Source organism: Lepisma saccharinum, chromosome 23 (genome assembly GCF_977018435.1).
Source record: "Lepisma saccharinum chromosome 23, izLepSacc3.1, whole genome shotgun sequence".
Lineage (NCBI taxonomy): Eukaryota > Metazoa > Arthropoda > Insecta > Zygentoma > Lepismatidae > Lepisma > Lepisma saccharinum.
The window spans coordinates 39,141,575-39,165,620 of record NC_139251.1 but is presented as its reverse complement, the minus strand read 5'-3'; the positions used below and the strand labels follow the sequence as shown (position 1 = coordinate 39,165,620).

General features: G+C 36.3%; 1 protein-coding gene across 9 annotated transcripts in view; it reads right to left on the bottom strand.

The window, feature by feature from the left end:
* Positions 1 to 24,046, bottom strand: part of Evi5 (ecotropic viral integration site 5) — a 130,258-nt gene that overhangs the window by 23,371 nt on the left and 82,841 nt on the right. For all 9 annotated transcript variants that reach the window (XM_083110115.1, XM_083110116.1, XM_083110118.1 and 6 more), the window contains 8 exons: positions 21,128 to 21,225; positions 18,918 to 19,033; positions 16,149 to 16,277; positions 13,746 to 13,916; positions 12,178 to 12,303; positions 8,664 to 8,782; positions 5,643 to 5,757; positions 2,456 to 2,614 (listed from right to left, as the gene is read on the bottom strand). In XM_083110115.1, the coding sequence (XP_082966241.1) occupies positions 2,456 to 2,614; positions 5,643 to 5,757; positions 8,664 to 8,782; positions 12,178 to 12,303; positions 13,746 to 13,916; positions 16,149 to 16,277; positions 18,918 to 19,033; positions 21,128 to 21,225 (1,033 nt within the window). The remainder of the gene's footprint in view (positions 1 to 2,455; positions 2,615 to 5,642; positions 5,758 to 8,663; positions 8,783 to 12,177; positions 12,304 to 13,745; positions 13,917 to 16,148; positions 16,278 to 18,917; positions 19,034 to 21,127; positions 21,226 to 24,046) is intronic.

Below are 24,046 nucleotides of genomic sequence, written 5' to 3'. Positions count from 1 at the left end.
AGACATGGCAGTGGCCAGGGGCGGGCAGTGTGGGGACTACAGTCCCACAGTTTCAAGGCAATCCGGGACCGAAAGTTTGTAACATCTCAGCCAACTCCACTCTGCTAGATGTTTTTAGACTGTATTTTGATGTACAAATTATGGAACTTTTGATCGGTGCAACAAACATATGCATCTAGGACACTGCTACCAGGTGCACTACAACTTAAAATGACAACATACAGAGATGGAGGAGAGGGGAGAGATGGTGCATGTTCAATTTCAGCCTTCCGTAAGTTTTTATTTTTACTTTCAATTTCGTGTATGTATATTTGAAATTCCTGTCTTTTTTCTAAAAAAAAAAAAAAAAAGTGTGTGTGTTGCCAACCCTTGTCGAAAATAACACATGGACTTAGTTTTCTTTCATTTTTTCTTCAGATGGCAAAAGGCATTAAAAACAAAATAAATATTGAATTATAATGTAGACATGTTGTTGCAAATAGGACATAGAATTTGTTCCTGTCCCATGTCTCAACAGGGAGGGGGGGGGGGGCAAAATTTTGTCTTTTTTTTTTTTTTAATTTTCACATTTGAAGCCACGAATAATAACAAATACATACAGATAGCAACACTTCATCTTTTCTATGTCAAAGTACATTTTATTCTTAGTAAAATGTTTCTTGTTTCACTAAATTATCTGCCATAGGAGGGAAGCTATAACGAATTTTGCTAAACCTTACAAAACTCGTTTAAATGGCCTGGGACAGAGGTAAAAAGTGCATAAGTGCCACGGGACTGTAAAGGTTAACTTGCAAAGTTTACATTTGCCATTTCACATACTCAGGCTCAAAATACATCTACCGGGTGAGCAAAAGGTAAGTGTGCACCTACACTATGCTTCATTACGCAAAGAAAAACTTCCCTTTCATGGTTGTTGGTACATAAGGACATGGACAGATACATTATTGTCAGTCACCCATTGTTGTCAATCACTCATTGTTGTTTCTTCGGAGCGTAATCTTGCAAGGTGCGGAACTGTATTAGCAATGGTTAGTCTCTGAACCACTGGCAATACTCAACAAGCTTGTCCTGGTCTCTTTCTTCAAGATTTTACACTACTGTTATTTTGTAGGGGTGTAAATGTAAGTGCTTTATCAGTGCGGTTCTTACTCTGTCATACGACACACTCACTTGCTGTGACAATTTACGAATTGACTTATTTGGGCTTTGGTCTATTCTAATCGAAATGTCCTGTAATTTGTCCTCTGTTAGAACTCGTGACCTGCCTGATTTCGGCGCATTCTTCACTTATCGAGTTCTGTGTAATTTATTGATCAACTGCCGCACTGCATTACGATGTAGTGGATCTGTATCAGGAAACCTTTCCATAAACTTATTTCGCACTTCTTCCGTATATTCACCTCCATGTCGAAAGACTTGTTCCACCAAAAACACACAAGCTTCGAGTAACAAAACCATTGCTAATGCAGTTCACACGCTTTGCAAGATCACGCTCTGAAGAAACAACAATGAGTGTCTCACTAACCAACTGTCCATGTTCTTATGTACCAACAACCATCGAGAAAGGGAAGTTTTTCTCTGCGTAATGAAGCGTAGTATAGGTGTAGTAGTGTAGTTTCACAGTTACCTTTTGCTCACCCGTTATAAACACAAGTCACAAATGTTACGGGATATACTAATCTACAAAAAATTGTTAATTGTATAAGAATTTCAAAGTCAAATTTTACTAACCACCTTCAAGATATTTTATCTTGCAATAACCTTCCGTTTGTCTGATTGTTCTGCAAAGGGCACTAAACAAAGTAAACGGATTGATTTTCCAGGTGGCTTTCTTTTCCTTCCTTGATAAAAATAAAAGGTAAACTGAAAAAAAATTTGCCGCACGTCTAGGGGGAAAAATTCACGCAGAATTCCCGGAGCCAATAAATAATGTGGAATTCCTGGAATTCTCAGTGAGTAGCCACCCTGGACCTACCTCAACACCCTCTATGTGCCATCATGATACGGTAAAATGCACAGGGAGTAACTTTACTTTTTTATTATTGATATGAATTTGCACTTTCTACTTCTCTAGGTAAACTGCTATGACAAGGGTGAATGGTAAATTGATGAAATAGTTAAAGGACCAGATCTCACATGGAGCTGAATCTTTGGCATTGGGCGGTAACAGTTTGATTTCCAGTACAAGTTTCAAAATTTCAGTCTTTATCAAGGATAATGAGTAAAACCTCGTTCTCAAAATCCAGAAAAACTCAAGCAATGGGACTTGATGCATTGACCATACATTATCTGATGAAAAGTCTCAAAAGAGATGTTGCAGTTAAGGAACAAACATGAAACATACACTAGATGCCCTTTTCACTACCCAAGATTTAAATCTAGAACACTTCAGTTTGTAGCATTCTACATCAATCTGTCTTGAGCACAAACCTAAACGTCTAGAAAATTCACTAACCCTTAGTTCAACCATTTCTTCCTGCTCCTTTGTCTTCATGACTGTGTATTCCTTCTCCAACTTCTTCATCCGCTTAGGGTTATACTTTGTGTTATATGCAACTGTCATCAGGCCATCTGGATCTGCCTCTGCTCGAGGAGGCAAATCCTTCTGAAAGAACTAAAACAGAAAAGTGATTTCATTAAACATAAGCCATACTGAAAAGACACACATAATCTTGCAATATTTGACAGTACCAACATGAAATTCCAGTGGAGGCACTTAGTGGTTCAGATCCCACTTGGAACTGTAGGTCCAGTCCCGATTAGACTTACTGTGCATAAAGTGGACTTAACCTTTTGGAGCCCAAGGCCACTTTCACAGGTGCACGAGCCGATTTTGAGCAAAATGCAGAGTTTCTATTAAATGAGTGTAGATCGGAGGCCAATTGCCCTAGAGATGAATGATATACCGTTGTAGGCGGAATGAACCAGAGATTCAGACTATATAAAATTTATGCAAATTCAGCATATATGTGGCAGGGAGGGGGAAGAGAAAACCCCCAAAATTCCAAAATCTCGGGAAAAAATGGGGATTTCCTCCCTCCCCCCAAGGAAAAGTACATGACAGTGTCAACATGCACATGGAAATTATCGCTGGCATGTAAGGAACACAATAATATTTGCATTATTATCGTGTGACCAAAGTAACGGAGTTGTACCCCCAAAAGGAATGGCCAGCACGCCACTGATTCAAGCTTCAAAATGCAGCGTTACCTTGAAATGACTGGCTCAGAGGCTAATTGCCCTAGAGAGATGAATGATATACCGTTGTATGCGAAATGAATAACAGATTCAGAGGATATAAAATTTATGCACATTTGGCGTGTATATAAAGGGGGGAGGGGGGAATCCCTAAATTTTTTTAAAATTTGAATTATCCTGCAAGTTATGCAATTCCCAGAAAATTGATTAATTTTGTTGTAAATATTTGAGAAGCAAAATTGGACCCTTATACAGGAATAACGTTGTTAACTACGTAAATGTACTATTAGAAGGGATATGTTTATTTTGTGTAATAAGTGCAATTTTTAAATGAAATTTAGGATTATATTCACAATTTTCAAACCAAAATCTCATTTTTACATACTGCTTTTGATCAGATTTTTCACAGCTATAACAAAATTTTATTTTATTTACCGCTTTTGAACCCAAAATTGACTATTTTTGTACCAGAATTTTGCTTTTATTTAATTATTACAATTTTCATGCATCTGTATCAGTGGGAACTGGTGAGAGTATTGGCACCAGTATAGGTTTCAAGTAGTATCGGATTGGCCCTAATGAAAACCCTGAATCAGGTCCTTAAGTAATGTATGTAACTATGTTACTGGAATGGGATTTATCTCAAAGAATAGAAGTGTGCATATACTTCATAAAATTATCATCTATGAATTCTACCTTTATATTTATAAAAAAGTACAATGAAATAGCAAATTTTTGAACCAATTAACAGTCTATTGGACCAGTAAAAACTGAAGTATTCAATGTGCCTCTATTGGTCAATACCATTACAGTACTGAAAAATCTCCCATAAATTACAAATTTGGGAAGATCTTGTCTTTCAGAAATAAAGGAACTTTCACATGCCGCCACAACACAAAAGATTTTTTATAGTTCAAGGTATACTGGAAACACAAAATTATGTTAGCCTAAGTAACTGCAGAGGTGATGTTCCGTATTTCCACATTGCAAATTTAATTGGTTTTTGGATTGATTTCGAAGAACCACTGCAGTAAGCTTTGATAATGAAGGCAGTGGTACTTCAAAATTGCTGAAAAACCAATTAAATTTGCAACATGGAAATATAGAACTTCACCCGTACAATACTACAACAGTGCCCACCGTGAATGAGTTTACATTGAGCCCATACATATATAAAAGAAGTCTGCATTATCTGATTTTTTAGAATCTTTGCAGAATGAAATCTTTGATTAACAATATACACAGGGTGGCTACTCTAAGACCATCATAAAATTGAAGGGTACAGGCAAATGTTTCTTTTATTTAAACCTTACTTATTACTGTGTGTAATCATAAGCGTATTAGGGAAATGCTTACGATTACACAAAACAATATTTAAGAAAATTAAATTACTTCTGTCTGCAAGAACATGCACGTGAGAGAACAACAGACAACGAACTGATGCTAACGCAGTCAAATTTCGGTCACAAAGGAACTCTTAGCTTACAAGCTCCAAAAAGGTAAGGTTTGGCACCTTCCCCATGACTTGCTATGTCTTTCAGATATATTATTCTGCAAAGAACATTAATAAAGTATAGGGATTGAGATATTTCTGCTTCATTTTTCACTGCAGATTTATCATTTTCCTTCCTCAATGAAAATAAAAGCTAAACTGTGAAAACATGCCACAGGCAAGGATGTATTTAAAGGGGGGGGGGGTGCCTGGCGGGTCCGGATCCCCCCCCAACACTTACCAAGTATTAAAATAAAATGATGAGAATGTACTTTTTAGCATTTGTTATACCATAATCCATGCATATTTATTTCCTATGAACTTGGCAGACAAGGATTATTATATTTGGATCGTACTGCTTTGAAGGTCAGTACCACCAAAGGTTTATTGACACTACTACTTATAATAATCTGCATAAAATATTAATCTTTTTATTATTCAATAATATTCAATTTTTTATTTATTTGACATTAATTGCTTTGTTTTCATACAAATTTGGTGATTTTAACTACATGCAAACTAGATATGAAATATATGCAGTTAGATTTATATTCTTACACCATCCTTTTAAGTATTCATTTAATAATAAAAATGCAATATTAATAAATTTACATATTTTAATTAATATTTAATTTAATTAAAATTTAATCATTTTAATTTAAACATTATTATTATTATTATTATTTATGGGACACTTGGTTCCGAACCCCCACCCCAATTTATTTCTAGATACGTGCCTGGCCACAGCGTATTTGTAAATACATATGCATTCAATGAGGTTTGGATTAATAAAAGCTGCAAATTTTGACGTCTATGGAGAAGAATTGACACATAATTCCCGAAGCCAATAATTCACACATAAATCCCAGAATTCAAGAAATTCCCGGTGAGTAGCCACCCTGATGCAGTAGTGAGAAATGCAAAAAAGTTGTATTCGTTGAAATCTACTCACCTTGAGCATTCCTTCCATGTCTAGACACAAAAGGTCATCTTTGCCAAGAGTTAAGAGAGCAAGGGCAACTTTAAAAATTATTTCCATGCCCTCAGATAGGAAGACATCCATTATCCTACAGAAAAAGAAATCAAAATATATATATTTAATAGATTCCTTTTACAACCTGACTTGCATGGTACTTCACACTTCTATAATTACAATGCTTACTCTAAAGTAACATAAACTGTGCTTAGATTTTAATATAAGAGGAGCAAGTTTGTTAATCAAAATCTTATTGGGCTTTGGGTTAAGATAGAACTTACTAACTCACATAAAAAAATTGTACTGTTATCGTTCTCACATGACTACTGAATATATTGTATTGTACTGCATAACTGAGCAAAAGAATCTATGAAATGGAACAATAGTAAAGTGTAGCAAAGCTCAGACATTTGCGTAACTAATTTCAAATATAAAAAAATAGATCAAAGTAGACAAAACTGGGGGACAAGAAGAAGCATTTTTAGGGAATATTGCATTATACGCTTTAAGATCTGGAAAAAAAATGTTAATGTTCATCTATATTATGACATAATGAAGATGTGACCATTAAACATTATTTATTTGATTTACAGGTTTATATTTTATCTGGTAATTACAGAATAGGATTTTGATGAAATCATCTGTGCAGTTGTGAACAAATAGCAAATGTTAACCAAAGAGTCTATTCAATTAAGAAGAATGCATTTTCAAGCTGAATATGAACAAAATAATAATCATCGTTATGAGCATTTAGGATTAAGAAAGCACTAACTTAAAATTCAAATTAATATTAGCTTTCATCAATCTTTTTGCATCATATGAATTCGAAACTATTTCTGATACATCCAGACACAACAGAATGGTAGAATTTGAAAGTTAAGCCAATGTCAACAGAACAGAAGTACTAGAGTGCTTATTGTGGTTCCCCAGCTGAAGCAAAATGAATGCATTGTTAACCATCAGCACCAACGGAACTTGCTATTAGGAAGGAAGAAATAGCATCATCTCTTTATGCAGCTATAAGATGGAAGTTGCCTCCCTTATTGAATGATACCTAGCATCCTTCTTTCCATGCACATGTCCAATTTTGAGCATACCCAAGAAAATATATCTTTCAGTTGGAAAAAACAGAAAATTACATTAAAAACAGACTTCTCAAGGAAGTGTGCTTGAAAACACATGTTGTGTTCGATTGTAAGTTTGGGAATTGGAACTCAAGAATTCATTTTAAAAATCCATTTTATATGATTTGCACCCATTTCTGAGTAATATAATAGTACAATTGAAACTCGAATTTACATTTTTCAGGGAACCAAGGTATAAAAAAAGGTAAAATTTTCGAAAATTTTATAGCATTTTGCTCCATTGGGACTGTGAAGTTATATTTTACACAGCAAAACGTTAAATCCGAGTTCACTGTATTTACGGTGAACGATTGTGTACTACATTTTGAATTTTTGTGTTGATTCTCTGCCACTTTTGGCCAATTCTGAAGATGAGGATGAGTGATGATTAGAAGTTAAAGATGGGACATACAAAGAATACTCATGCCCAAGCCTGGATTCGAAAGTTGGAACTTAGGTGGCGCGATCAAAAGTCAACTACGTAACAGAATTCGAGCAGAGTCCATTTTTTTGGTCACCGTGATGACATGAGATTTTTCACAGTTACCAGCAGAAATAGTTAGGTGCAACATTGTATTTGACTCAATAAAAGACAATCTCAACTTTTCCGTGTTTTACCACTTTCACTGGCTAATACCAAATTATAATCTCCTTGAAATGCATCTCAAGCAAATTGATCAAATTTTAAGACAAAGCTCACAGCTGTATGTACAAGATATCAATCAGAATTTTTTGAACTGGTACTGCCATCTGAACAGCAGTTTTGGTAGCACGATAGAATATAATTTGTCTCAGCAGGCCAAACTGTCAATTCCACCTACTACTGTGACGTTTTGTAGCGGCTACATAAAAATGTGCAAAGATGTTGCCTTGAACTTAGATGACAAAGAACTGGCTTTTGCATCACAGCAATGCAATGTCTTGCGCTACCTTCCTTACCATACTTTTTGGCCAAAAATAACACTACTGTCATCCTCTATCCACCCTACTTGCCTGACTTGGCCCCCCTTTTTTTTCCTGTTTCCCGACTGAAGATCAAGTTGAAAGTTACCAGTTAGACATGACTGATATGATCCAAGCTGAAATGCAGGAAGGGCTGGACACCCTCAACATCCCGGACACATCTTAAAAATAACAGAATCGCTAAGACCAGTGTGTACGTGTGATAGAGGACTACTTCGAGGGCAATGGTAGCTAATAGATCCATGGTGAGTTTTGGACCACATAGTAGCATCAGCCCTGAAAATTTTTTGATAACACCTTGCAATCCATTAATGTTACATCCTTTCTTAAGGCCGAATCACACGGAACTAGATTTCCAGTAGAAATGCCGTAGTTGGCGCTGGACTGGCTACCTGGCTGGAATCCTGGCCACTGAGCTGACTGCTTTCGATGACTAGGCAATGTTCTAATTGCAACTGGCTTTCTCTGCTATATTCTGTGGAACAGCCAATCAGTGAAAGTTTGGCCATGTGAAGATAATCTATGAGTTTGGCAAAGGGAAGTTTGTTGTTTGTGTTGGTTGTTTTGTTCACTTCTTGATAAAAGAATGTGCGCTCGTGTTCAGTTCATTAATATTTAGGAATTTATGCAAAGCGATGAGATTTGTACACGACAAACGTGAGTAGCCGATAATGAAAATCCTTATTAATACAAGTATATTAAATGTTTGACATATTCAATTGTTTTTTGTTTTTTTGTTTGTCTTGTTTTTTCTCCTCAGTACCAAATAACTAGTCCAAGTTTAACTGGTAATTCCAGCAGGAGATCTAGCCTCGTATGATTCAGGCATTACTCTTTGCTTTCTAAGGCTCTCAACTTACTTAGTTATGAAGCAAGCACATAACATAATCATGCATTAACCTTCACTCACCTGCATGCAACAGGGAGAGGCAAAGCAGTAGTAAAAAGGGTAAGAAACCAACTGCTGGCATACATGCTGGTATGAAAACTCTGTGACTGGAAGTGGACATGGAGGTCTGGTAGCAACTCCTGCAATGACACATCACATTGGAACCAGAAACACACACACACTTCACTTACATAAGAACATTAATATGACATACGATACTCATCATGAACATATGCAATAGGGATGGGACAGATTATTTTACCGATCCAATATATTTATAAATATCTTATAGTTGAGTGCAAAATTCTACCATTTTCTTGTAATTTTTATGGATAATCTGCATGTCTTACACGTTTTAAAAAAGTAATTGTCTAAATATGCAACTTCTTTTTCACTGCAGTCACCTTGAAAGTCACATTTATTAAGGACACTAAGTTGCTGACCAAGGCAGATTTATTAAGAAACAAGTTACATGTTAAGTGTTTTTATTTCTTAATAAATCTGCCTTTGTCAGCAACTTAGTGTTTTTAATATGGAAACAAGCCTTAATTATATTTATTAAGGAAGTCAATGAACCATTCAGGTCTTCCAAGACTATTTGGAATTTTATATTGGATCGGTAGAATATCAGTTATTGGTATTAGTAAATTTCATATCGGTATCAGACAAAATTTGATATCGGCTCATCCCTAATATGCAAGGAGTAGCCATACATCAAAAAACTTTCACAGTGTGTAGAGAATGTCAAGATGAGCAAATTTTCTAATAATTTTGTCATTCAGGTCTCGTTTTGATGCTCAAGCCCTCAGCCCTCAAATATGGCATTTTTAACCCTGTACATATGTAGCCATGCAATATATGTAGACTCATAGTTGCTACTGGTAGTTGTATTTTCTGTCCAAAAATGACAAATTTCAAACATGCTAAGAACCACGTAAACAATCGACGCATCAGCTAACATCTGATGATAAATATCTTTGGGTAGATCTTACTAAGCCTGTGTTTAATGGAAAAACACGAAGTAGGGTATGTCACATTTGTATGATTTTTGGAGGGAATAGACCTGATGACATCCCTGTTGATGTGATAATGTCCTAAGAGCATCCTACCACCTTTTACAAAGTTTTCAGACCAAAAAATATACAAGAACAGCAACGATGAATTTCCTATGCATGATTGCACATAAACAGAATGAAACATGCTGCTTTTCAAGGGTTTGAACAATGAGAACAATATTACAATAAAATTTTGTTTGTCTAGATGTCCTCTACATGCTGTGAAGATTTGACAGTATTGTACAGGGCATTGTATGAATATGAATGAGTCATAATGAAAGGGAAATTCACACTGCTAAAATCTACTCACACTTGAAAACCAGTAATTTTTCAAAGAAAGGTGGTATGTGATCAGCTGATTACTGATGTAAGAATTTTAGCTGAAATTGGCACATTGGAACTGATATCAACAGATGCAGACATTCAAGTCCTTATTAAATATTGCCCACATTAATACAACTATACTCTGTCCCAGGAATTTCTGAAGCAATGCTGCTCATACTGGTAGAGAAGGGGAGAAAGCTAGTGGAAGGAGCAAAAAAGTACATGCTGCTGCAATCACGTTACCTCCTTCATGCCACACCTTTTCCTCTCACACGTTCATTGGTCGAGCACCCTCTAGTCAGTACTAGTGCAAAAAACTAGTTTCCTTTAGCTTGCTCCAGACTTTCCTCAGACAGAGTATATTAAAGAAAGAATACAAGCAGGACATAAAGCCTACTTTGCTAACTTAAGTATGCTTAAAAATAAACTAATAAACCTGAACATAGATGGAAAAGGGTAAAAACTTGCTCAGAAAGATTGAAAGAAAAATACTATGGAAGATCTATGGACTACTTATGGAGAATCGAATATGGAGACTATGCTTTATGAATCATATCAGCGACTACACTAGAATCAGTCAATTTCCTGTGTTGCCTCATCTCTAAAAGATAGTTTCTTAAATGTGACCGATACAGAAGATAAAATTGCAGTATATGTTATATGTTACAGATTACTTTCCATTCTATGAAGTTCAGGAGAAATTATTAACTTCAGCATATACCAGGTAACCAAGAAAGTTCATTCGGTTTTTACAACTGCCCGTAGTTTTCGTGGGGTAGTACGCAGTTCAGCCGCCAGGGGTACATGTATGTGTGATTGGCGGAAAGCTCATTCCTTGGCACGTCGGCTAACGTAGATAACAGGTCGCAGTCGATAGTTCGGGAGCAAGTATTCGCAGTGAACCATGGCTGTGTCGAATGCAGTAATCAGGGCGTGTTTACTGTATGAGTACAAGTTGGGCACAAAAGAAGCGGAAGCAGCAAGAAAAATATGTGCAGCGTTTGGAGAAGGTACAATTAGTGAACGGACAGCACAAAAGTGGTTTCAGACCTTCTCGAGTGGCGATGAGACACTGGCAGACAAACCTCGATCGGGCAGACCGAAATCTCTCGATGTGGACCAACTGAAGGCAGCAATTGAAGAGGATTCAAGTCAAACGTGTCAAGAACTCGCTCAACGATTTGCGGTAAGTGCTGAAACAATTCGTGTGCACTTGCATGAGCTTGGCAAATCATGGAAACTGAGTAAGTGGGTCCCGCACGAGCTGACTGCTGCGAACAATCTCCAACGACTGAACATTTGTGCTTCCTTGCTCACTAGGAACAACAACTGTCCAATTTTGGACCGCATTTTGACGTGTGATGAAAAGTGGGTAATGTACGATAACAAGAAACGCTCATACCATTGGCTATCGTCAAATGACACCATACCTTTAACTGCAAAACCTGCTCTTCATCAGCGCAAGGTGCTGCTGTGTGTCTGGTGGACTACGGCTGGGATTGTGCATTATGAGTTCTTGGAAAGTGGTAAAACCATCAACAAAGAGGTGTACTCCGCACAATTGCAAAGAGTGGCCGAACAGCTTGCAAAAAAACAACCTGCATTTGTGAATAGGAAGCGTGTTCTTTTCCACCAAGACAACGCTAAACCGCATACAGCAAAGATGACCCTGGAGGTGATTTCTTCTCTCGGCTGGGAACTTCTGCCACATCCAGCATATTCACCCGACATTGCTTCATCAGACTACTATCTTTTTTTGTCTATGGACAACCATATGCGCAATCGACATTTCCAAACTCGCGAGGAGGTTGAAAATGCGGTGGTGCAGTTTTTTTTTTGCGGCCCTACACAAAGACTTTTTCAAACATGGCATCTACAGGCTTGTACAAAGATGGGAGAAGGTTGTAGAAGCGGATGGTGGATATTTTGCAGAATAAATATAAGGTAAACACATTTGTTTTGGACCTTTTCTTCTTTGTACTAAAACCGCATGAACTGTCTTGGTTACCTGGTATTTATACACTTATGAGACTTGATCTACAGTTTAAAGTGCAATGTATGAAAACATTGCCAATTCAAAAGATAAATGCTTGTTTACATAACAAGTTTTTATTACATTGAAGTAAATACATAACAAAACAGCAGAAATTTCTCACCTGGACGAGATTCTCCAGCTGATACATACAGAGGCCCAGTTCAGCCATTGTCGGCTTGAACATATCCCTCATCTTGTAATCCTGCATGAGCTTCACAAGTACAGCAAAAGCTTCTTCCTCCGGCATCTGAAACATGAAGATACATTATTATAAATTAAATGCTTCTATTCAGATATGAAATCCGGAAATATTCAAATTTTCAAGCAACATTCAAAGCAAGGGTGTACAGAACATCAGCAACTTATGCTGTTTTTGAGTAGTTACAACTGTACACCTTAAACCTTTAAAATCAGAATGTTTAATTGATTTAGTTTTTACAGGCACACACATGCCATATGTAATATCTGAATAATCTATAGCCACTGATGTTTCTTATCACATGTCCATTTATAATGTACAAAATTACATAACTTATGAGAATGCCAACATCACTCTTGTGACCCCTATAATATCACAGTATTTTTTTCTTGAATACTATAAAGCTTGAATAAATTCTATATATTTGTATCAACATTGAATTTATTCAAGTAGGTACTTTTATCACGTAATTGAAAAACTATAGGGTAATTCAAAATGAATGGTGCAACTTTATAGTTATTATGACGTTACTATTTATGATAGAAAATCAGACAAGGAATCAATATAGAGAAGAACTCTGTTTTACTCGCATGACTCACATTATAAAGATTCAGCATGTAACGTGGTAAAGGTCCAAACGATAATCAAGTACTTACTACGCATGAGACAGCAAATCGTTGTCAACAGTTTCGAAGGCACTAACACTTCGCAGTTGAAACTTTGGAAAATCTTTCAGAAGGGTGAAACATCTGCATTACTACCGAAAAGCATGTGGAAATGTCTTTGCACCATTGAGCTTGAATGAGTTCTCGATAGCTCCAACACACAATACATCATCTACTGGTTTTAGCAATTTTGCGACACTGGCGGAACATCGGCTAAGCAGAATAAGCCCGCTAAGTGGGAATAAAACTTTCAGAGTTTATCTTTATATTGATGTCTTGTCTGATTTTTTATCATAAATAGTAACGTCATAATAACTGTGTAAAGTTGACCATTCATTTTGAATTACCCTGTATTTTTGATGGTCACAAGAGTAATGTTGATAGTGCCATATATTATGTAATTTTGTGCATGTAAAAAGAAATATCACTGGCTATAGACCATTTAAGCAGGTGTTATAGATAATGGGTACCTGTAAGAACTAAAGCAGTTCAGAGCTTCACAATTTTACATCTAAATATTAAAATACTATTACTACAAAAATAAAAAAATGGATTTTCCTTATTTAATTTTTCACACACATTTGGCTTATTGCAATGTTGAGGATTAATGACGAAACTGATCTTAAAGAAATGTTAAACTCTCAACAAAAAGCTGCCTGTGCCTAGGCTGCGGTTCAAACATGGAACCTTAGGTAGCAAGTTCATATCACTCATGCCCTGCCATCAAGGCAGCCACATATCTACAAAAAATTAAACTTCTACTCTCCAAATATAATACATTTACATTGCACTATTACAAATGTTCAACTTTTAATTATCATGTACCTGCATCAGAAGAAGCCCTACAATGAAGCCTGAACCCTGGCAATAGCCAACCTCACGGTCGTGAAGCGAGTAGGCTTTCATTACATTGAACAAACTCTCCTGCCCCAAACCATCTTTCTCCTTGAAGAAGTCATGCTCTGGATAGGTCCGAGCAATGTCTCTTCTTATCACCTGAAAATATAACACACTTATCTGTAGTATTCACAAGATTTCGGTACAAAAACTGGGAACAATTTGGGATCAAAAGCAGTATATAAAATGGCATTTCATTATAAAAATAATAAATAAAAAATAACACCATAAATGTGACTTTAAAAACATTACTTATTACACAGAAGAGTTCTCTTCTAGTAGTACATCTATGTAGTTATCAGAGTATGTATAAAGGAGTCAATTTTTGCTTCTCAAATAATTACAGCAGAATTAAGCAAATTTCTGTGAATTGCATAATTTGCAGGAAAATTCAGACATCAGAAAGTGTTGCGTCAGTATTTCATTTTGAAGAGTTTATTTAGCAACATAATATGGTAGAAAAATACTACTCATACCTTTCAAAAACATGAAAAATGAACATTATAGTGTTCTCACATTTTGCGTTTGTCAAAAGCGAAATACGCATGCTCCTAATTATAGCATTGTTTCTTCTCACACAGGAGACCCAGATTCCATTTCCAGGGTGAGTTTCAAGTGTAAATTTTTTTGGCAATGCTCAGTCTTGCATGAAGTGGTTCTAGGGTTTACCCAGTCTTTAATACATGGGTTTCTGGGGGCAACACTGGAGGGGAAACAGCCAATGAGTGATGCCCTTCCTCCACATGCTTTCATGTCATGTTGCCTTTTTAATGGTTGTCTGTAACTTATACTCTTAATATTACTGTACATTGCCAATGAAAATTCAGCAACAGAACTACCTAAAAAAAACATTGCAACATTGTAATGCCAGGAATATGGCAAGTGCAAAATATGCTACACAAAAGGTACAAAGTGGAACAACATGAACTAAATTACACAACTGATTCCTTGGCCAAATATTTTTATATTTTAGAACCAAATTTCATGAAATAAACATGCTGTATTGAAAACGTTGACAAGTTATTTCACAAGAGTATTGTTGTGAAACTGCAAAGTTCAGGTTTCACAGTATAACTTACCCATATACAACTTATTTTATATATTTTGAAAGAATTTGTTGCATTCATGCCTAATACCAAAGGTCTGCATTCATGCCTAATACCAAGGATCTATATTCTCTACAGATCTTAACTAAAAGTTCGCAATTTTAATAGGGGTAACAGGATTCATCAATCTGATGGCTATGTTATTCTTCTCTATACAGTAAAACATTGTTAATCCAGACTAATGGGGGGATAAGTTGACCGGTTTAACGAAAGACAGGATTAACTGAAATAACCTAAAATAACAGTAGAAAGTGCATTAAAACTCAGTTTATAGCAACAAAACACGTATATTTGGTGTATTTAAAAGGCATAGCACTAAATACACAACAACGGGCAATGTATGTACTGTATTTTTCTGTTTTGCCATCGAATGTGGAAAGAATGGATTGTTGTCCGCGCAGTAAACAAATTGTGTATTCTAACAATGGCGGCATATGCAATGCACAAAGGAAATTTTCTCGGGGCTATTTTTTTACAAACTTGTTGCTGAATGTTGTTCGACTTCAAAAATGTGTGTGTTGGCTTAAAACAAGGGGAGGCTATGACGGAGCAATATGACGAATGCGATTGTTGACTTCTAGCCACATTTAAAACCTTGCATTCTGCTTTTTTTCCCTTTTTGCCTGTCCGGATTAAGCTAAGTCCGGCTTAACGAGGTTTTACTGTATTTAATACATAACAATGTTGAAACTAAGGATTCATGAAATAATCCTTCATAATTTTGTTACACAATTAGCCAGTGAGGAGGATTTTTAGAGAATGAACATGGCTTTCAAGCAAAGATAGCTTTGAATTAAAAAAACAAGAAACTTTAGTACTTTGATTTATCTGGACAGAATTACACTGTATTATACCATAATGAATTACCATACTTATGTGCATAGAGCCACACTTCCCTTTACTGAAATTTGGATGTAATAAAGGGTAATACTTATAATCAAGATAACTTAAGGTCATACTTAGTTTTCACATTTTTCACTGACCAGTCAATTTAAGTAATGATGGAGAAAAGAACAATTTTTTCCTGTTCAGTACAGTTAATTTGGTGGGTGCAAGGTTGGGAACTGGCAACATTATTAAATTTCTCAATATTTCTGTTTCTGTTCTTGTCCTTGAGCTAAATTTCCAGAAAATTAATTTTTCCAAACTGTAGATTGTGGATTACATGCATGTAAAAAATTGTAGTAAGTTGAAAACATATGGGTTAAAATAAAATTAGAAGTACCTTTTCACATGCTGATGTAGCCTTAATATAGTCTGCATACTGCTTCTTAACAGGAGAGTCGTGTGCTCCGCACAACAGCTGCCACACAATGCCCCGGAAGTGATGAGGAACTCCCTTTCGCACCAGTTCCTGTAAAGAGAGAATTTCAAGTTGTTTAAGGATATTTCACATGAACTACAACATTTAGAGCAAGTCACCGACTCTTAACTGATAGCATCTTCTTATCACATTAAGCTCTTACAGAGCATACATCTCTGATCTCACTAATAATCAGGATGGGAGAGATAATTGGTAAAATTACACATAATTTTCCTGATTCAATATATATATTAATAGCTTCTAATTTAATGCAAAATTTTGCCAGTCTTAATACTTCTGTTTATAAACATGTATGCAGTGAAAGCTTTACTTTATGTTTTCCCAAATTATACATGGAGACATGGGCACCAAAACAGAGTAATGCTAGACAATTTTCCTGGATTTTACATTTCCATCATCTTCAGTTTTTCACCATATCTTCCTGAAAACCATACAATCAAGGTTTCCCCTGTAATTAATATGCCATAATTTTGTAAACTAAATTTCTTATATACAGTTTATTTTTGAATATCTTAAATACAGAGCATTGTTTGTTTTGGCTCTGGGTCGAGATAGCATGTGAACAACTTTGAACAACTCTTATAACACCGGTTAGTAGTTGTAATGACCCCGAGTTTGCCCTTACTTTGTGGTTTTATATTATTATTATTATATTTTATATTATTATTAGTATTATACAGTTAATAATTCATATATATATTCATAAATATGGCCACCTTTATAATCAATTCACATATCGACAAGTATGAATAGCGGCAAATTTAAGCAATTTACATAGTTTCAACATTAATCGTTTCATTTTGATCAGTGAATTGAAGCCGAAGTTAATAATTTCTGCGTTAAATTCCTTATATCTATTTGTTGTTTCATGTTTCTGGCAAACGCCGTTCGTTTCTCTTATATTTTGAAAGCCATTGTTGATTTATTTAAACTCTTGTGGGGTGAGAAGATCACGTGCTTTTCATTGCATTGTTGCCACCACATACCTAAATTCACTGTGCCAGATTACTGTACTTTTCTAATATATTACTGTTGGCTTTTATAGAACTTCCTAGTATTAAAAGGTTATTGTGTCTGGTAACACTGTGTAACTGAGGAGGTGTTTTCGCCTTCCAGGAAAACGGTTAGGAGTCGCGCGGAGAGATTTGAAGTAGCCAGAGGTGCTTCGCATTACGGAAAAGATAGGCTTACGCATCTCGTGCTGTACCGTTCAAAAGTATTTGAATTGTAATTTTTAGTCTGACATGATATACGTGCGTGTCTAAAATAAACGTAAAGTTGAACATATTGCGGTTTTTCTTTATTTCGAAAGTGTATTTCGTACTTGTGGATACCTGCATCAGGAGGACAACCTCGTGGGTTGTCATTGGACTTCACCTGTGGATCCAAGGGGAAGGAACGCAGTAATTCAGCCCGATCCCTGGGATTATCCAGCATGCTCTGCTGAGCTTATAAGGTAAGTGTACTGGTGAAGTGCACCGCTACGTGGGACGTAGCATAGTCGTTATGCAATATAATTATAATTGTCTACATGTTAAAGATATGTGCGTAAATAAGTGAGACGTTACTGGATGAAAATGCCAGCATCTGTACCATGTCACACGCTATCTCAGCAGAGAGCCAAACTGAACGCACTGTGCATTTGTTACCAGCTACTTATATCCAAAATTTAGCATTTACGAGGACCGACAATTAAGTAATGAGAATGATTTTATATTGTCCCACATGTGCATTCTATCTCTGAAGTAACGCGTTCCTGATGCAGTGTGGTCCATAATCCACAACCTGGCAACACCTCATGAACTTGCGATAGGCATGCTGGGAATTATGCCACCATGTCGTGAAGGAGGTGCAAGGGTGTCATCATGTAATAGCTATGGAGCAGCGAGTTTACATCAAGTTTCATGAAGGACATTCTGAAAACTGCTTGCTGGAATAAACATTTCTTGAATTCTATTGTTGTGGAGGACAAAACAGAGCATTTTACTACGGTCCTTGTACGAACTAACAATCACTGAATGGAAGTCACTAAATTTACCAAGAGGCAAGAAAATGCAGCTCGAAAAGCCAAGGGTGAAGACAATACTGCGTTTTTTAATGATAGCAAACACATTATTCATCATGAAATTGTTCCAGAGGGTGAAAGTGTAATTCGTTGTTACTATCGTAGTGCTCGGATTGATTATGGAAGAGAACTGACCTTATCAGACCTCAGTATCCTGAACCAGGCAGTTGGTTCCTGCTCCACGATAATGCACGGTCCCACAGAGCAGTGGTTGTCTATAAATTCCTAGTCCAAAAACAAGTGAATGTGTTGAATCATCATCTTTACTCCCCAGATTTATCCCCTGTGATTATTTCCCATTCCCGAAAGTGAAGCTGCTGCTGAAATTACGCACTTTTGATGAACACAGGACCAGTCAACAGGTTGTGACGTCCAATCTTCAAGTCATACCACATGAAGACTTGCAGATGTCGTAACGATCGTTGGCCAACCATGCCAATTGCTGTATTGATGCAAAAGGGATGTACTTTTAGTAATAAACAAGCAATGTTCAATTATTTTGTTTCCTTTTCACAATATAAAATCATTCTCATTACTTTATTGTCTGACCTCGTATTACCACGACTAAGAATCAACTGTTTTATCAACAAGTAGTGGCTGCTTACCTTAACAAACTGATTTCGTTTCTTGAAGTAGGTCTCCCAGTCATTGACGATTCTGCCCCACAAGGTCCAAGCATCCTCCTCTCCATCTTCGGTTCTCTCCTGACTTGAACTTGTCCCTGCAGCATCAAGAGGATAAACAAAAATGCATTTTGGCAGCAACAAAAGAGCAATTCAATCATTCACTAACAGCAATGGAAACCAGGAACCTATGACTACCACTACATGAATTTGCAGATGGTAGCAGTAGCCAGAACAAGTCTATCTTACATAAAGAGTACACAAATAGTCACTTTACTGTTGAAAATGTTTCATATTTCCTCACTGCTTCTCTCATTCTAAGGACCAATTAATTTTAATGGCCCTTCACCTTAGTGGGTAACAGTATCTAGACCACGAATTCCCAACATTTTTACATTTGCAGCACCTTGGGAAGGAGGTTATAAACTTGGGGCACCATTGTTCGATTTTTCTAATAAAATAATCTTAACTCGAACTGTTATCAGCAGCAAGTTAAATTTATTGTCAAATAAATACCTACCCCATAATGTTTCTCACCATCGTGAGAAAATTGGGGAGCTTCGAATGAGTAAGCGTAATCTGGTCGCGGATAACGGCTGGGGATAATTCAGACTGACCACCCAGCTGTTCCAATACTGGTTGAAGGAAAAGACCGGCAGTTTGGTAGGCAAGTCAAGGCCCTTCACGGACTGTTACGCACAGGATTATTATTATTATTATTTAATATGAGGAACAAACATCAGAAGAGAATAGAGTTTACTACAATGGAAATCATTATAAATAAATAAATAAAAAAAGTTATTTTATTAATGTGAGACTTGTGATTGATGCTTAGACGACAAATGTTTGATATCAGGCTTTATAGTTGACACCGAAACAAGCATATCGATTGATTGATTTGCTTTATTTTAGTTCGCTTTTTGGCTAATTTGTGAAGATGGGGATGAGTGATGATATGATGAAATTGATGAATGGACACTCACAAATATCAGGCCAGGATTTGAACCCGGGACCCCTGGCATCGTAGCACGACGAAACATGCATATCATTCTCAAGATTATGCATTCTATTTCTTGCTTTGGATTTTATTGTCGCCATAACAGACTTTCTCGCTATATTTATGTTGTCTATTTCCTAACAATATATAGTTTTTAGTTTATCCCTAAAATATCTTGCAGCACCCCGGTTGGGAATCACTGATCTAGACCCATGATAATAAAGGCAGTAGACCTTTGAAATTAATCGCTTGCCAAAATAAGAAAAGAAGTGTGGCAATACAGAACATTTTCCATGTCATATTTTCAGTGTTCACCTCACCACATCATGAAATGGTGAAAATGTGTCAGATACATGCACAGAAATATAAATGCATTCTGCTTAGTAGTTCAGGTAAATATTTGTTATGCATCATACATATGTGCATGTACTGAATTCCTACAATATAGATAGAGCTGGCCCCCGTGGCAGAGTGGTTAGCACATCACGCTGCGTTGCCAGGGGTCCTAGATTCAAATCCTGGCCTGGGCATGGATGTTTGTGAGTGTCCATTCATCAATTTCATCACTCATCTCCATCTTCGCAAATTAACCAAAAGAGGCACAAGCAAATCAATCAATCAACATCCTTAACTATAAAGGTGGTACATAAACAAGAAAAAGTTTGTAACTCAGCACTTGGATGTTGGGCTTGTAATACACAGCTATTGAAACATCTTTCTCCCAAACCTAATAGTTTACACATTTGATAATAAACATCTACTCAGTGTCGTGGAGTCTGAAAAAATGTTGTGTTAACAATTGCACAGCCAAAATATTCCAGAACTCATGCAAAATTATTATTTTATTATTATTTTTGCAAGCACACTGTGGGGAGAAATAGATTTTGTGATTGTGCTCCAATTAATATTAGTTGTATGCAGGCATCTAACTATAGCAGATGAAAAAATTGCATCCTAAATAGACCACAGGCAAAATATCTAGATTTGTTTACATTTTGGAGATAGAACATTTACGTTCTCAATGGACAAAACTATCTGATTATTTATTTGCATTATGAGCCTACCACATTTTAAACTTACTTTGAGAAAAAAAATATGTTCTCTCCAATAATGGTGTCTTGACCAGCACATGCACATTGCTTTTTAAAAAACAACTTCAATATTAAAACTTCATGACAAAGAAATACATACATACCTGACGTAACAGAAATTTGTGAGGTGTCTGAACTCTTCCGGGAGTGACCACTATTCCCGGACAATGAGTTCAAGGATTTGGCATCAGCCTCAATCAGCCTAAAAGATGGGGTAAAAAAGGTTTAAAATGACATGACTAACTTATTTGAAATATGTAAGACACATGACTTTGTAGAACATTATCCCAAACAATAATACTAATCCAAGAAATGCACAAAACATTGTCCATCCCACAAAATAAGGGTCTAAACTAAACGTAAGAATTGTTACTCTACTTTTTTTTTCACATTAAACAAAGTGTTCAAGCACAAATAATAAGCACAGCCAACTACAAAATGCAAACTGTGGGTCATTCATTCCATGTGAAGTGAACCAATGAAAATCACCTGACCATCTCTAATTTTATTCATACTTGATTGTCATGAAGTTCTACCCTTAGGTAGGAAAAACTGCAAAATTTCAGATTTTTGTCTGTTGTACTTTTCTAGTTAGAGCACACTAAAGTATGAAAAATAGCACAATTTGCCGCACACATGCAATCACAAAAAAGTCATAAATCAAGCTAGAATTGACGTAGAAGGTTGGGATAAGAACCAAATTGTTGCTTTTGCTATGAGCTTTAATTAGATATATCACACAACTACTTTTCATTTCAAGGTCATTCAAAATTTTTTTTAGAAAACTATATTTGAATATTTTTTTTTAAAAAAAAGTACACATACATATTTCAACATCAAGTCTTAGAAGTTTTGTTATGGGATCACAATGAGATCAGAGTTTTTGACATGTATAAACAAATACTATACACTAGGTTAAGACCATATGACACGGGAATAATACAGCAAACTAACTCTCTAGCCTTCTTAAACCCAAAGGTTCATGGCTGCAGCAACACAGGCCTTCCATCTGTCCCTATCCTGAGCAAGATCTATATACTCTTTTCCATCTCTACTACCAATTTCCTTTAGGTCCATCTCAACATTATCCCTCCATCTTCATCTTGGTCTACCTACTGGTCTCTTACCATCAGGTTTCCCAACAAGAATCCTGTAAACTCTTCTTTTCTCTCCCATTCGTGCCACATGGCCTGCCCACCTAAGTCTTCTTGATTTAATCATTCTAATAATATCTGGACATGAATACAAATTATGGGAATATTACAGTTAAATCTAAAAGTTCATTACATAATTATCGTACCTTCCCTTCTTTCATGGGAACAACTTTAACATCCTAAATCAGAGGCATAACTTGGGGGGACAAGGGGGCACTTGCCTCCCCCCAATATTTTGAGACTTATAACAACGCTTTATAAAAACCTGCTAATTATTAAAACTTATATATTATACAATAGTAGTTTCAAATGGAATTGTATCGAAATATACAAATTTGTACATTTTTTAGATGGGCCAAGATATACATTTTTAATTGCTTTAAAATATATTCTAGGTATTAAATTTAATGTTTTAAAATTTTTTAAATATTACAAAGGAATGGAATTTACATTGCAATATTCCCATGTCATATGGTCTTACCAGTGGCCGCGGTGGCTCAGTCGGTAACGCGTCTGACTACCATGCTAAAGGTCCCGGGTTCGATCCCTGGCCGGTTCAAATCCGGGAACATTTCTAACGATGGAAGCGGTCCCAGCACCCACCCAGCGTCGAATAACATGGGTACCTGAGGGAAACCCTGGGGGGTAAAGGCGGTCAGGGGCATGATGCTGATCACATCACCCCCACTCACGACCGGATCAAGAAAGTGTGGGGCGTTACCCCTACACACACCCCCTATACACCTTCATGGTGTGGTGCTATGCACAGGGGAGCACTTTACTTTACTTTACATATGGTTTTACCTAGTGTATAGTATTTGTTTATAGGATGTCAAAAACTATGATCCCATTCCAATGCCATAACAAAACTTCTAAGACTTGATGTTGAAATATGTATGTTTCTATGTGTATTTTTTTTAAAAAAAATCAAAATCTAGGTTTTTGAAAAATTCTATTTTCAAAAAAAGTTTGAATGACCTTGAAATGAAAAAAAAATTGAAACGTAGGTATGTGATATATTAATTAAGGCCCATAGCAAAAGCAACAATTTCGTTCTTATCCCACCCTTCTACGTCAATTCTAGCTTGATTTATGACTTTTTTGTGATTGCATGTGTGCAGCAAATTGTGCTTTTTTCCATATTTTAGAGGGTTCTAACTGGAGAACTACAACAGATAAAAACCTGAAATTTTGCAGATTTTCCTACCTTACGTGGTACCTCATAACAACTAAGTATGAATAAAATCAGAGACGGTCACGTTCAAAATTGACCAAAATTTGGTTCACTTGACATGGAATGACCCAAATGTTTAAACAAAGTTATGCATGCACACACAAAAATAGCACTACACAATTTTTAAAACAACGAGTGAAGCAAAAATTTGTTCAATGATTGAATGAAATGAGAAATTGTTTAGTATTCTATCATTCAACAAAATGAAATCACCTAATTTTATGCACACACAAATTATTTTCCTCACATCTTGACCGCACAATAGGCAGTGGCGTGCCCAGGATGTTTGAAAGGGAGGGGTTATGTACAGTTTTTCTGGTAGTCAGCCCTCATTTTGACATCTTTTCCTACCTTTGACGTTACTTTTTTTTAGGAATACTGGCCAAAGGGGGGGGGGGGTATAACCCCCACCAACACCACTGACAATAGGGTATCCTAAATACTGTGATTTTTTCCAAGTTGAAAACTAGTTCCTCTCTACCTTGAAGTTTAAAATGTGAGCAAGACACAAGCTGTGAGGTTTTTAAATGCTTCGAAAAGGACAGCATCATATAGAAGTGAAATATGGTAATATGACTATCATGGTATGTGATGTGGGCTATGTGACTTACGTAAAGTAACCACTTTCCCTATGA